This window comes from Periplaneta americana, chromosome 6 (genome assembly GCF_040183065.1).
Source record: "Periplaneta americana isolate PAMFEO1 chromosome 6, P.americana_PAMFEO1_priV1, whole genome shotgun sequence".
NCBI classification, from domain to species: Eukaryota; Metazoa; Arthropoda; class Insecta; order Blattodea; family Blattidae; genus Periplaneta; species Periplaneta americana.
In genome coordinates, this window is record NC_091122.1 from 35,908,802 (window position 1) to 35,921,364 (window position 12,563).

Consider the following 12,563-nt stretch of genomic DNA (forward strand, 5'->3'; position numbering starts at 1 on the left):
TTCTCTTCAACCTCTTTCTTCCGCGTCGAACACCGCGCAGCGTTGATGCCTAGAGTTTGGATTCGCTCCCGGTACCCAGCCCTGCCTTAAACAATCCGTAAATTAGTAAAGCTTGCCTTCAGGTCTACTCGTATCGGTCCGATACATAACTGTCTCTGTCGGGGAATGTGGAGTAGGGAATAATCTGCAGTACCTCAATTGAGGTATTTACTCCCAGGCCTGTTTTAGTAACTAAAAATATAAATATAGAGTGGGTGGTAACCTCTGCACCAAAACGAAATTGGTAATAGATCATGAGAAGAGATTTGAAAAATCTAAGTAAGTTTTTTGTCTAATATTCACATTTTTTTAAATAGAAATTGTTATGTTTCTAGGAAGCATTTGGCAACAACACGGCTGCTGCAATAACTCTAAGCAAGCGCGGGCTGCACTCCTTACCTTCCTTTCCCCTTCTGTTGTATAACAAACCGCAAACATAGGATTACTTGAGAAAAAAAATTGAGTTCGGCAGGAAAATATTTACAGAGAAAGAAAAAAATCAACGACGAAAATGAACGCTCGTAATAAGTTACTTAGATAAAAAAAAAATCCACTTTCAATATTAAACACACTATCTACACGTGACATGCTACAGAAAGAAATGTGTGAGACCCTGAAGGTTCGGTCTGTGAAATGGAATGTTTGGTCTCACAGAAGTTAAGTTCAAGAATGACAGACGATGATGGAGGCTCATTAGTCTTTTGTCGAGATGGCCCCCACTTTCTCTTTCAGCCAAACCCGGACACAATTCACGTCAAGTGCACCCGATTCACGACATCCTTCTGACAGCGTTCACTCCGTCTTTTCTACAGATATCTCAGTCACTATTTCCAACCAAATGATTGGCCATCCCAAGGAAATGATCTCTCAAGGCGTGAAAAGAAACACTGCATACTAGTAGATGCTACAAAATGAAGAGTGGATTGTTGTCATCATACCCTCACTCTTAATTCGCAATTGTATAATGCAGATTTTCATAATATGTATAATAAAGTTAATATGTTATATTTGATATTATTACGTATTGCCTGATGATGACCCAGGATGGCGAAAACGTTTGCATCTATAAATAAATTTAGAATAAATGTTACATGGAATATTATAAGAAAATTACATATGGGAAATAAATGTTTAGGAATATTTCTTGATTTGAAAAAAGCGTTTGATACAGTTAATCATGATATCCTTCTTTCAAAATTAAAAAAAAAAACATTGGTATTAGAGGAATTGTACTCAAACTTTTTCGTTCAAATTTAGAAAATAGATATCAAAGAATCAAAATTGACAATTATAATAGCAATTATAAATTAATCGATATTGGAATTCCACAAGGTACAGTATTAGGACCAATCTTATTTGTAATATATAATTTGTTGAAAATTGATGTAAAGAAATATGGTGGTAATATATTTTCTTTTGCAGATGATACTGTACTAACATTCAATGGGGAAAATTTGGATAAAACTTATTTAAATGCTAGCAATGGAATTAAAGTAGTGAAAAATTGGCTTGACTCTAATCTCCTTTCCTTAAATACTAATAAAACTACCTATATTCCATTTTCTTTAACAACGAAAGGTTTACCTCCACCTATGAATAATTATCACTTAGTAATACATAATATTTCACGTAATGAATTAACAAATAATTATTGTAATTGTCCACATCTAACACCTTCCACACAAGTTAAATATTTAGGAATTATTATAGACCAGCATTTACGTTGGAATAAACAAATTCATTTCATATGTACAAGTATAAGAAAGACAATTTATAAATTCATAATACTTCGAAATTTTATCACTAACGAGGCATTGAGAATAATATTTTTAGCTTTGGTACAATCATTAATACAATATGGTATAATAAATTGGGGTGGAGTAGCATCATCTATACTTAATCCATTAATTTTATTACACAGAAGATTAATAAAAATTTGTCTAACCAAAAATATGGATTACCCAACAAATTTAATTAATATAGATTTGAATGTATTAACTATTGAAAAAAATTATAAATATAGTTTACTAACTTACTACCACAGAAATCAAATAAAACATAAATCTAATCGACATGAATATCGTATTCAAAGACAAAAGTCTACTTTCCCATTAACTGAGCCTAAATGTCATAGAAGTGCAGCTCTTAAACATGATGCTAGTTTCGGCCCAAGACTTCATAAAAAAGTTACAAACCATTTTCCAAATTTCAAATATTTTAAAGTTGAAACTTTTAAAAAAGAAATTTATAAAATTATTCATGAGATATAATATTAACAAATGTATTTTTTTACCTTTTATTTCTGTCGACTATATTCATGTTTTTATTGAATATCACTGGCTTCTGTCTGATTGTCAATTTATATTAAATGTGTATTTTTGTCTCTTTTTTTACTTTTTTTTTGCTCCTGTGTGTTATTTATTGGTTTCAATCAAGTTACTTACTGTATTTAGTAATCTGTCCTTGTAAATTTTATGTTATATTATTGACTAAGACAACACCGTACACGAGCCTGGCTCTTGCGGTAGTGGCTAGAAACATTTTTGTTTTATAAATTTAATTTGTACTCACTAGCTAGCTAGTTAAATAAATAGTTAAACAAACAACTAGTTTTTTTTTATATTTATTGAATGCTAAGTCATAAAGATTGATATTTTGAAAACTTGATACAAAGCATGTATAAAAATATGTGTTGTCTCCTTCAATGCATACAGGATAGAAAATTTGCTTCCCTTCACGTAACTGTAAAACTACGGGACAATTTGGTCACACCCAGAACAATAAATTTTCTCATCCCCCTCCATTTATGGTACAGATACAAATCTAAAATTCTGTGAATAATACTATCTATGGCTCTTACACATGCAACAAAAATTATGGAAGTGTAAAGCCATTAATTTTCGCAATTCGTAATCATAAATATCTGAATTAAGCTCGACTATGTCACAAGCAGAAGTACTGAATAACCCTATAGCAGTCGGCACTGCTCTTGACGTTTCAACCGTGCAAACTTACCCCCTGTGATCAATCAGAAGTGAAAAATGTTTCGTGTAATTTCTTTCACATACAAAGACTGCACGAGCTCCTCCTGCATCACTTGCCAAGAACAAACGTGAACATTAGTGTAACAAAGAAGACAGAGCTTACCTTGAGCGGTCTGGTGATTGTGACAGTCTCTATGGTAGTAGTGGGAGCCATCTTGCTCTCGGACGGACGCCTGGAACTAAAAGAAAAGTATGTATTATAAAGCTAGATCCGAAAATAAATCATTCTTTCACAAAGAAATTATCTGGAAATTCATGCAAATAGTTCTGATTTTCGTTTTTCTTGTCTCATTCCTCTTCCTGATTATATTCCTGAGTATGTTATAATACAATATAAAATTGTTTGTTTCTTCAGTCATATGACAAATCAATATTACTAATATTGATTTGTCATATGACCAAACAATTTTATATTGTATTATATTGTATTATAACACTGACAGTCTGAATCATCACAATATGCTTTCTGAGTATGTTATTTTATGCATACTCATCATCATAATCATTATTATTATTATTAATATTCTTATTATTATTATTATTATTATTATTATTATTATTATTATTATTTGAAGGATTTGTAACAAGCGTCAGTAGGTCAGTTTCTATCAGATGCGTTTCCAATTCACTGTGGGCTAAAGCAAGGAGATGCACTATCACCTTTACTTTTTAACTTTGCTCTAGAGTATGCCATTAGGAAAGTCCAGGATAACAGAGAGGGTTTGGAATTGAACGGGTTACATCAGCTGCTTGTCTATGCGGATGACGTGAATATGTTAGGAGAAAATCCACAAACGATTAGGGAAAACACGGGAATTTTACTGGAAGCAAGTAAAGAGATAGGTTTGGAAGTAAATCCCGAAAAGTCAAAGTATATGATTATGTCTCATGACGAGAATATTATACGAAATGTAAATATAAAAATTGGAAATTTATCTTTTTGAAGAGGTGGAGAAGTTCAAATATCTTGGAGCAACAGTAACAAATATAAATTATACTCGGGAGGATATTAAACACAGAATAAATATGGGAAATGCCTGTTATTATTCGGTTGAGAAGCTTCCATCATCCAGTCTGCTGTCAAAAAGTCTGAAAGTTAGAATTTCTAAAACAGTTATATTACCGGTTGTTCTTTAAGGTTGTGAAACTTGGACTCTCACTTTGAGAGTGGAACATAGGTTAAGGGTGTTTGAGAATAAGGTGCTTAGAGAAATATTTGGGGCTAAGAGGGATGAAGTTAAAGGATAATGGAGAAAGTTACACAACACAGAACTGCACGCATTGTATTCTTCACCTCACATAAATAGGAACATTAAATCCAGACGTTTGAGATGGGCTGGGCATGTAGCACGTATGGGCGAATCCAGAAATCCATAGAGTGTTAGTTGGGAGGACGGAGGGAAAAAGACCTTTAGGGAGGCTGAGACGTAGATGGGAAGATAATATTAAAATGGATTTGAGGGAGGTGGGATATGATGATAGAGAATGGATTAATCTTGCTCAGGATAGGGACCAATGGCGGGCTTATGTGAGGGCGGCAATGAACCTCCGGGTTCCTTAAAAGCCAGTAAGTAAATACTATTATTATTATTATTATTATTATTATTATTGTCTTAATTACTAAGAAAAATAGTATTAGAGATCTTGGCGTCTTACTTGATTCTAAACTATATTTCCATGATCATGTGCAATATATTTATACCCATTCATTAAAAATGCTTGGTCTAATTAGATCTATAACTTATTCTTTTTCTACTCCTATGTGTTTATTAATGTATACTATACGTTGGTCAGATCCAAGCTTGAATATGCATCTGTTGTATGGAACTCCATTACTTCCACTGATTCGGCTAAATTGGAGAATATTCAAAGAAAATTTATTTCCTTGTGTTCTTATAGATTTTTACCTAATTCCGATGTTTATAAATATGAGATTAACTGTAAATATTTTAACTGCTGTAGTTTATTTGCCAGACGTCAAGATCTTGATTATTTATTTTTTTGTAAAGTCATTAAGGGTGATATTGATTGTGAATCATTCACAAGCAATATCAGTCTTCGTATTCCTGCTAAGGATTTAAGATTTCATAAAAATGTTTATAATAGAAATTCTAAATCTCTCTCTCCGGTCAGCAGATGTATAAAATATGCTAATTTGCATGGGTTGAACTTGGATCCATTTACTGTGTAGTATATACATTTTGCGTTTTATATCTATTGTTATTAATTTATGTCTCTTGTTTAGATATGTATTATAATATTCTCGTAATCTTGTATATCTTTGTAATACTATTGATATGAGTTCAGTCTTTCATTTGCAATTATATCATTTAACTGACATTATTTTAATGATCCACTGTACTTTTATTGTAATTTATATCATTGCTATTGTTTTTTGTTATATGTCTTTATGCTGAACTGTAATTGGCCACTGGCTGTTGTACAGCACATTAAATATAAGTAAATAAATAAATAAATAATAATAATTATATTATTATTATTATTATTATTATTATTATTATTATTATTATTATTATTATTATTATTATAGAAAGTGTTACAAATACAGGGGCACAAATATGAAATAGTGTGACATACGACCTGAGACGTGTTGTATTCTAGCGCAAACCTTACAAAATACTACGCACTGATACTCTCGTTCGCGGGAATAGGTTAGCTGGAAGTTGAAATGTTGAAACCTTTATCATTATTGTATTTTCGTCGAAAGTGAAAATTTTTGCGGTAAGTTCTTTCCTTGAACATACATTGTTATTCCTCAATATTATAAATATTAATTATATAAAGGGTAGAGGTTGATAATATTGTGTTATGAGTAATATCGTGATAGTTCTTTTTGAGAATTTATTACAATTTTACTGAGTGAGAGGAAAATCGTTTTTTTTTGCGTCGACGTATTAAGGGAATGTTCGTGGACAAGTTGCTGCACAAAACCGGTCCTACTCTCGCTCAGTAGAAGTGTAATAAATTCTCAAAAAGAACTACCACAATACTACTCATATCATATTATTACCAACTTTTACCCTACTCTTAAAGAGAAATAATCTACTGGTAGTTTTCAGCTATGTATCTTTAATTGATTTCGTTTTTAAATTATATGTTTTGAGGTTATGACTTACAACATCAGTGTGTCACAAATATGAAATACTACAGTAGTATTGTTAGTATTCCTTCTATACATCCCGGTTTTGTTTCGTTACTAATATTGGCACGTGTAGGAGAAGGGAAAACCTCACATTCCCACAAACTTAGAAAACAGTGGAATGAAAATGCAATGCAAGAAACCATAAAACAAGTTCGAGAAAAGACGAGAGAGACGATTCATCTGGATTCAGTATTACGGTTGGGAAAACACATTTTAATGAAGATGCTGAATGCTTGTTGTGTGCTTTTTTTTTTTTTAGTAGAGGCCATTTTGAGTTCGCAATTTTGTTAATCTTGTAACTTATTATTATTATTATTATTATTATTATTATTATTATTATTTAACGACGACCGTAAGTGCCAAGGTTATATCAGTGTCGCCGGTGTGTCGGAATTTTGTCCCGCAGGAGTTCTTTTACATCCTAGTAAATCTACTGACATTAATCTGTCGCATTTAAGCACACTTGGCCGAGATCGAATCTGCAACCTCGGGCACAGAAGGCCAGCACTCCACCGACTTCGTTACCCAGGACGACTAACTTGTTAATAGTATTCCATATTTCTATCTATTCCTCAATTATTATTATTATTATTATTATTATTATTATTATTATTATTATTATTATTATTATTATAGTACTATTCATTCATAGTGTTCTACCGGAGGGCAAGTCTTTCACTGCAATCCCAGCATTCTCCAGTCTTTCCTATTTTCTGCCTTCCTCTTTGTCTCCGCATATGATTCATATATCTTAATTTCGTCTATCATCTGATATCTTCTTCTGCCACGAACTCTTTTCCCGTTCACCATTCCTTCCAGTGCATCCTTCAGTAGACAGTTTTTTCTCAACCAGTGACCCAGCCAATTCCATTTCCTCTTCCGATCAGTTTCAGCATCATTCTTTCCAACACAGCTACGTTCCATTCTTCTTCATATCCACATTTCAAATGCTTCTATTCGCTTCTCTTCATTTCGTCGTAATGACCATGTTACCCCATCCTTCCAAACTCTAAACTGGCTACGGCTTAACGAACGTAGAAATTTTCATTCTCTTGTTCTCCTTTTCCAAGTCCTTCACACTTCTACACCTACTTACCTTGCCTCCCGTTTCAGTTACCTGTCATCATATCATAATCTCTTCACACGCACGCAAAATAGCCGCATACTAGCCATACCTACACATAAGACATCATCGTATTCATCATCATACACAATCTCGCTCACGCGCTTTTGGAATACCCTACCCAGTGACATCAGAGACTGTCGGAATTTAGTAGCGTTCAAAAGCAAGCTTATTAAGCATTTTCTTACTGCGTAGAGTAGGTTTAATTTTTATTTAATCAATAAAAGAAATGCTTCTCTCTTCTTAACGTTTACAATAAACTGTCTAGCTTTTATTGGCCTTATCTCTACCAGGTTAAATAAATAAATAAAATAAAATGTTTCTGCCCCAGACAATGCTACACTCGACACAAAGCACTTCACTAGTCTCTTCCATAGTTCTTTCTCCAGGGGTCCGCAGAAGTTGATACTTTTTCTATTAAATCTTCCTTTGTCACTGCTATCTTACTCCTTTTGACTTCTTGGCAGCAGCTCATGTTACTGCTTATAGTACATCACAAGTATTTGAAGCTGTCCACTTGCTCTACTGCCTCATTTAGGATTCGCAAGTTTACCTATGACCATGCTCTTTGTCTTGTTGGCATTTATTTTCATTCCATACTGCTCACACCTGTCATTTAGCTATCATTTAAAATATAGAGCATGTATGGATGCATTCTCACATTTCATGACTTGCTAGATCGGTTTCGCTAATACACATGAAATATACCACAAAATAAATTTTAATTGCACACCTCCAATTCACTTACAAATATATTACTAGTTCAAAATTTACGAGCTATTTCACCGGTGATTTATGTATTCTGCATTATCATATGTGGGAGGGACCAGTGTAATTTTTTTTTTCGATGATTTGTGTACATTAGGTTGCCATACGTGGAGGGCACAAGTGAAAAAAGGGAATCTCAAAGGTTGTAATGCAGAGCTTACATATTGTGGTCATGAACTAGCGGATATCATAGAGTTAAATGACAGACGGCAGTTAGGGGAGGAGTATCGGCGCGAAACAGATTTCATTAGGTATGTGGGGTGTTGCATCAGATGTTTATGAGCAATTTTTTTAATTCATTGCCCCTAATCCTCCGTAAATATCCTCGCATGAGGTTGGGCCGCTGTCAGCTTTCAAAGGTAATTTACTGGTCCAGTAGTCTCGGATGGAAATGAGATACAGACGCGTGGGAGCGGTTTGAATAAAGATAAGCGGAGCACGCCACTGCAGACAAACCAACTCTGTTACGCCTTATGGGGGCGGTCGTACAATAAAGCACAAACTTTACATTACGCGGTTTAAGTTATTCCAAGAGTGCACTTCGAGAAAACTTCCGTTTCTGGAAACCCAAGTTTTGCAAGCAAAACACAAAACATAATTTAGACGTTTGGTGAGAATAGACTATTCCACTCTCAAGTCGAAATAAACATTTTAGTATCGTGCAATATCATTGGTGTTGCCTGGGTTTATACGTAAAATATATTTTGCAAATACAAAAATGTGATAATAGGCTTACATGAATATTACAGTCGAGTCGATAGTTTTACATCACATTTAATAAACATACAAATGCATACTTTGATGTAAAAATATTTTGCATGCATGAATGCATGTTTCTAGACCGGAAAGCATACTCCTACTGATATTTGCTTTCTGAAGCTCATATTTAGTATAAAAAAACCTTATTATGGCAATAAAATTAAAATTAAATTATGTTTATTTAACGACGCTCGAAACTACCGAGGTTATATCAGCGTCGCCAGTGTGCCGGAATTTTGTCCCGCAGGAGTTCTTTTACATGCCAGTAAATCTACTGACATGAGTCTGTCGTATTTAAGCACACTTAAATGCCATCAACCTGGACCGGGATCGAACCCGCAACCTCGAGCAGAGAAGGCCAGCGTTATACCGACTGCGTTACCCAGGCCAATTATGACAATATATACTGGATAAAACGCCACAACCAGTTGCATAATTTTTTACCTAAATTTGATTTTCTTTATCCGTTATTTAACGACACTGCATCAACTACTAGGCTATTTAACGTTAATAGAATTGCTGGTAGCAAGCTGGTATTGCAAGATATGAGGCCGAGGACTTACCATGTGTTTACCTGACATTCGCCTTAGTTGGGGAAACCCCAAAAATTTAACAAACAGGTTCTTTTCTTCCTCTATAACAGTGGTCGTCAGCACTCGCTGAAATGGGTAAAGGGTAAGCGGAACAACGTGATATGCCCCGTCGTAAGCAGGAAAAGGTAGAGAACATACTCGCCAGCAGCCACGGATGCACCATAGTGCAACATCTTCTCCGCGGGTAAGTAACGCTAGCCCGAGGATGCAGTGTGCTGATAGCCGCTGCTCTACAATGTCTAGCTATCGTTAAGTATGTTCAATTATAAGCTAGGTGTAGCTATATTTTTACAGAGAATATCGTAATAAGTATTGTATATTTGCATTAATATTTTAATTATTTTTTTTTGCACTCATATACGGCCCTAAACATTAGCATTTTTTCCAATATTACAACATAATTTTTCATTTCAAAATTGTTTGTTAAACACCACAAAAAAAAAAACTAGTAGAATATACAGGGGAAAAAGGAGCACTTCAATTTCTCACAAATGTAACATCATTAACAAATCATGAACATTTCAGCAACGCGCGCGTTTACGTTGTTCGTTATTTTATACTGAAAGATTACTGAACAAAAAGTCTGATCAGAGAGAAAACGCCATTTTAAACATTATCTAAATTCAGTGAAAAACTCCGATTAATTATTTATCTATAGCCATGTTGAGAAACATTTCTTCTATACATTCTGTTCAAATTTAGTTTCTCATACAGCAATGGAATTGTTTATTGTTATGTTTAAACAAACTGGAATAGTCGCAATTTGTTACCACATTTTCCGACATTTAAAATTAAGTTACGATTCTGTGTCGCCAAAGAAAAAGACCACATGGCACACACCAAGTGACAACAAGCCTAAAGGCCCACAGGCGTAGCTCAGTCGGCTGAGGCGCTTGCCTGCCGATCCGGAGTTGTCCTCGGGCGTGGGTTCGATTCCTACTTGGCTTGATTACCTGGTTAGGTTTTTTCCAAGGTTTTCCCAACAGTAAGGCAAATGTTAGGTAGTCTACGGCGAATCCTCGGCCATCTCATCGATGTTAAATAACCTAATAGTTGGTACAGCGTCGTTAAATAACCAAATAAAAAACTAGCTGTGAAGTAACGGTTAGCATGCCTGACCGTGGAACGAGCACGCCCGGGTTCAAATCCTGGTTGGGACAAGTTACATGGTTGAGTTTTTTTCCGGGGTTTTCCCTCAACCTAGTAAGAGGAAATGCTAAGTAACTTCCAGCGCTGAACCCTGGTCTCATTTCGCTTGCACTATCACCTTCGTAACATTCAGACGCTAGATAAACATAGTAGTTGATAAAGTATCGTATAATAAACCACAAAAAAAAAGCCAAAGAAGACCTTGAAAAACTAGGATCAGTGAACTATAAACGGGACTTCGCCTAAAGCATGCAACGTAAAAAAAAAATTAGGTGTTAGGCGACGCTGTTAATTTCTAGTTACGAGGGTCATACTGAAAGTCACGAGGAACCTATTTTTTTTTTTAATTGTACACTTGATCTCAAACATACGAAAAAAAATTCCTAACCTTTTAATAAGGGCCTACTAATTAAATAAAGATTGGGGAACGGATTATTATATACTGAAAGGTAAGATGATGTTTCAAATAGGCTAATTGAGTGTTTATACATATACAGTGCGATCGAAAAGTCTCTCCGCAGCTCCATTAGTTCTAGTAATCCTGTGGAACGTTGGCACGTAATTCTGTAGAAAGTTGACACACTCCCATTCATTCCGGTTTGACAACCTCACATCCCCAGTCCATCATATGCTGAGTGGCCAGTGCTGGCACATGAATTCTCTGCCTAGTGGATTCTCGGCTACACCATGGCTACACAAACACTGCGGAGAGACTTCTCGATCGCACTGTAGCTATAACAGCTGCCAAAACAGATAAATGTTCAGTATAGTATAAATAAATGTAACGATTCAAGATTGCTTGAGGTTCGAGAGTTGATCACTCCCGATGTCTTGAACGTTCGCTTGATTCACTCACAAGCAGTCAACGACATAGGCAATACTGTCGTGAGGGTTTTCGGCTTTGAGGGCGCTGTTAGTCTTGCTTTCTCGATCGTTGTTCACCTCTAATAGGTACACTTTAAGTAAACCGGCCTTTCTTCGAGACCCCGTAATTCCCACAATTTAATCGCTTCCTAAAGCAATGCAAGCAATAAAACTAAAACAGAGAAATAAGATTTCTACCCGCAAGTACAGAAATGGTAATTCTACACTTAACTAGAGTGTTGAGGATCAGTTGAGTGATTTGATATCCAGTAAGTGGAATGGAAACAAAAGTATTCAGGGGAAAATTTGATCCACAGCATCCTTGATCTCTTTCAAACTTTCAGTGATTAAACTCTAGTTACTTTTAATTCAATAGGAAGGATGATCAACAAACCAAAGTATTTGAATGATGAACAAACAAAATTAGCATGTAGCCTAAACAAAGTCTGATAGACTACATGTAACTTGAGCCCCAGTCCAGAGAGAATTAATTTCTTTTAGCAAACTTGATTTGCATGACGCATATAAGTATTGCCCACTGCAAAACTCCATTAATCTTGTCACTTCCAGCGATAGTGAAATATACTTAATATTGTGTCGAAATCAATTGGAATGAAGAGAACTGCTGAGCGATGCAGACATACGCCAATTCTTGGAATGGATTATTTATTGATCCATTTCCTCTGTTATGCGATAAATAAATTCAAATCTAAAATTAAATGCAAGTGTAAATTTAAACACGTATGAGTGAAAGGATATATTTCTCATTATCACTGCTAATTGGCATTCTAAACCGTTAAGAATATCAAGTAATTAAATGTTACGATGATTTCGCTGTCGATGCAAATATTTTTCACACTCCGTTATCATTGAATTACTGTAACAGCACCATTTTAAATGTCATCCATAAAAATGTATTTTATAGAGGATTTTGCTGGCGTAGCATCTATGTGCTTTATATGTAAAATATTATCGTCAATTTACTAGAAAGGTTTTCCAATTAAAATAACAACGAAAAAATAAATATCTGCTTCGAGACCATTATTTATTGAATAAATAAC

General features: G+C 34.7%; 1 protein-coding gene across 5 annotated transcripts in view; it reads right to left on the reverse strand.

Moving 5' to 3' along the window:
- LOC138701207 (transmembrane protein 47) overlaps window positions 1-12,563 on the reverse strand; it is a 564,207-nt gene that overhangs the window by 413,441 nt on the left and 138,203 nt on the right. For all 5 annotated transcript variants that reach the window (XM_069827858.1, XM_069827860.1, XM_069827859.1 and 2 more), the window contains one exon: window positions 3,187-3,262. In XM_069827858.1, coding sequence (XP_069683959.1) covers window positions 3,187-3,262 — 76 coding nt within the window. The remainder of the gene's footprint in view (window positions 1-3,186; window positions 3,263-12,563) is intronic.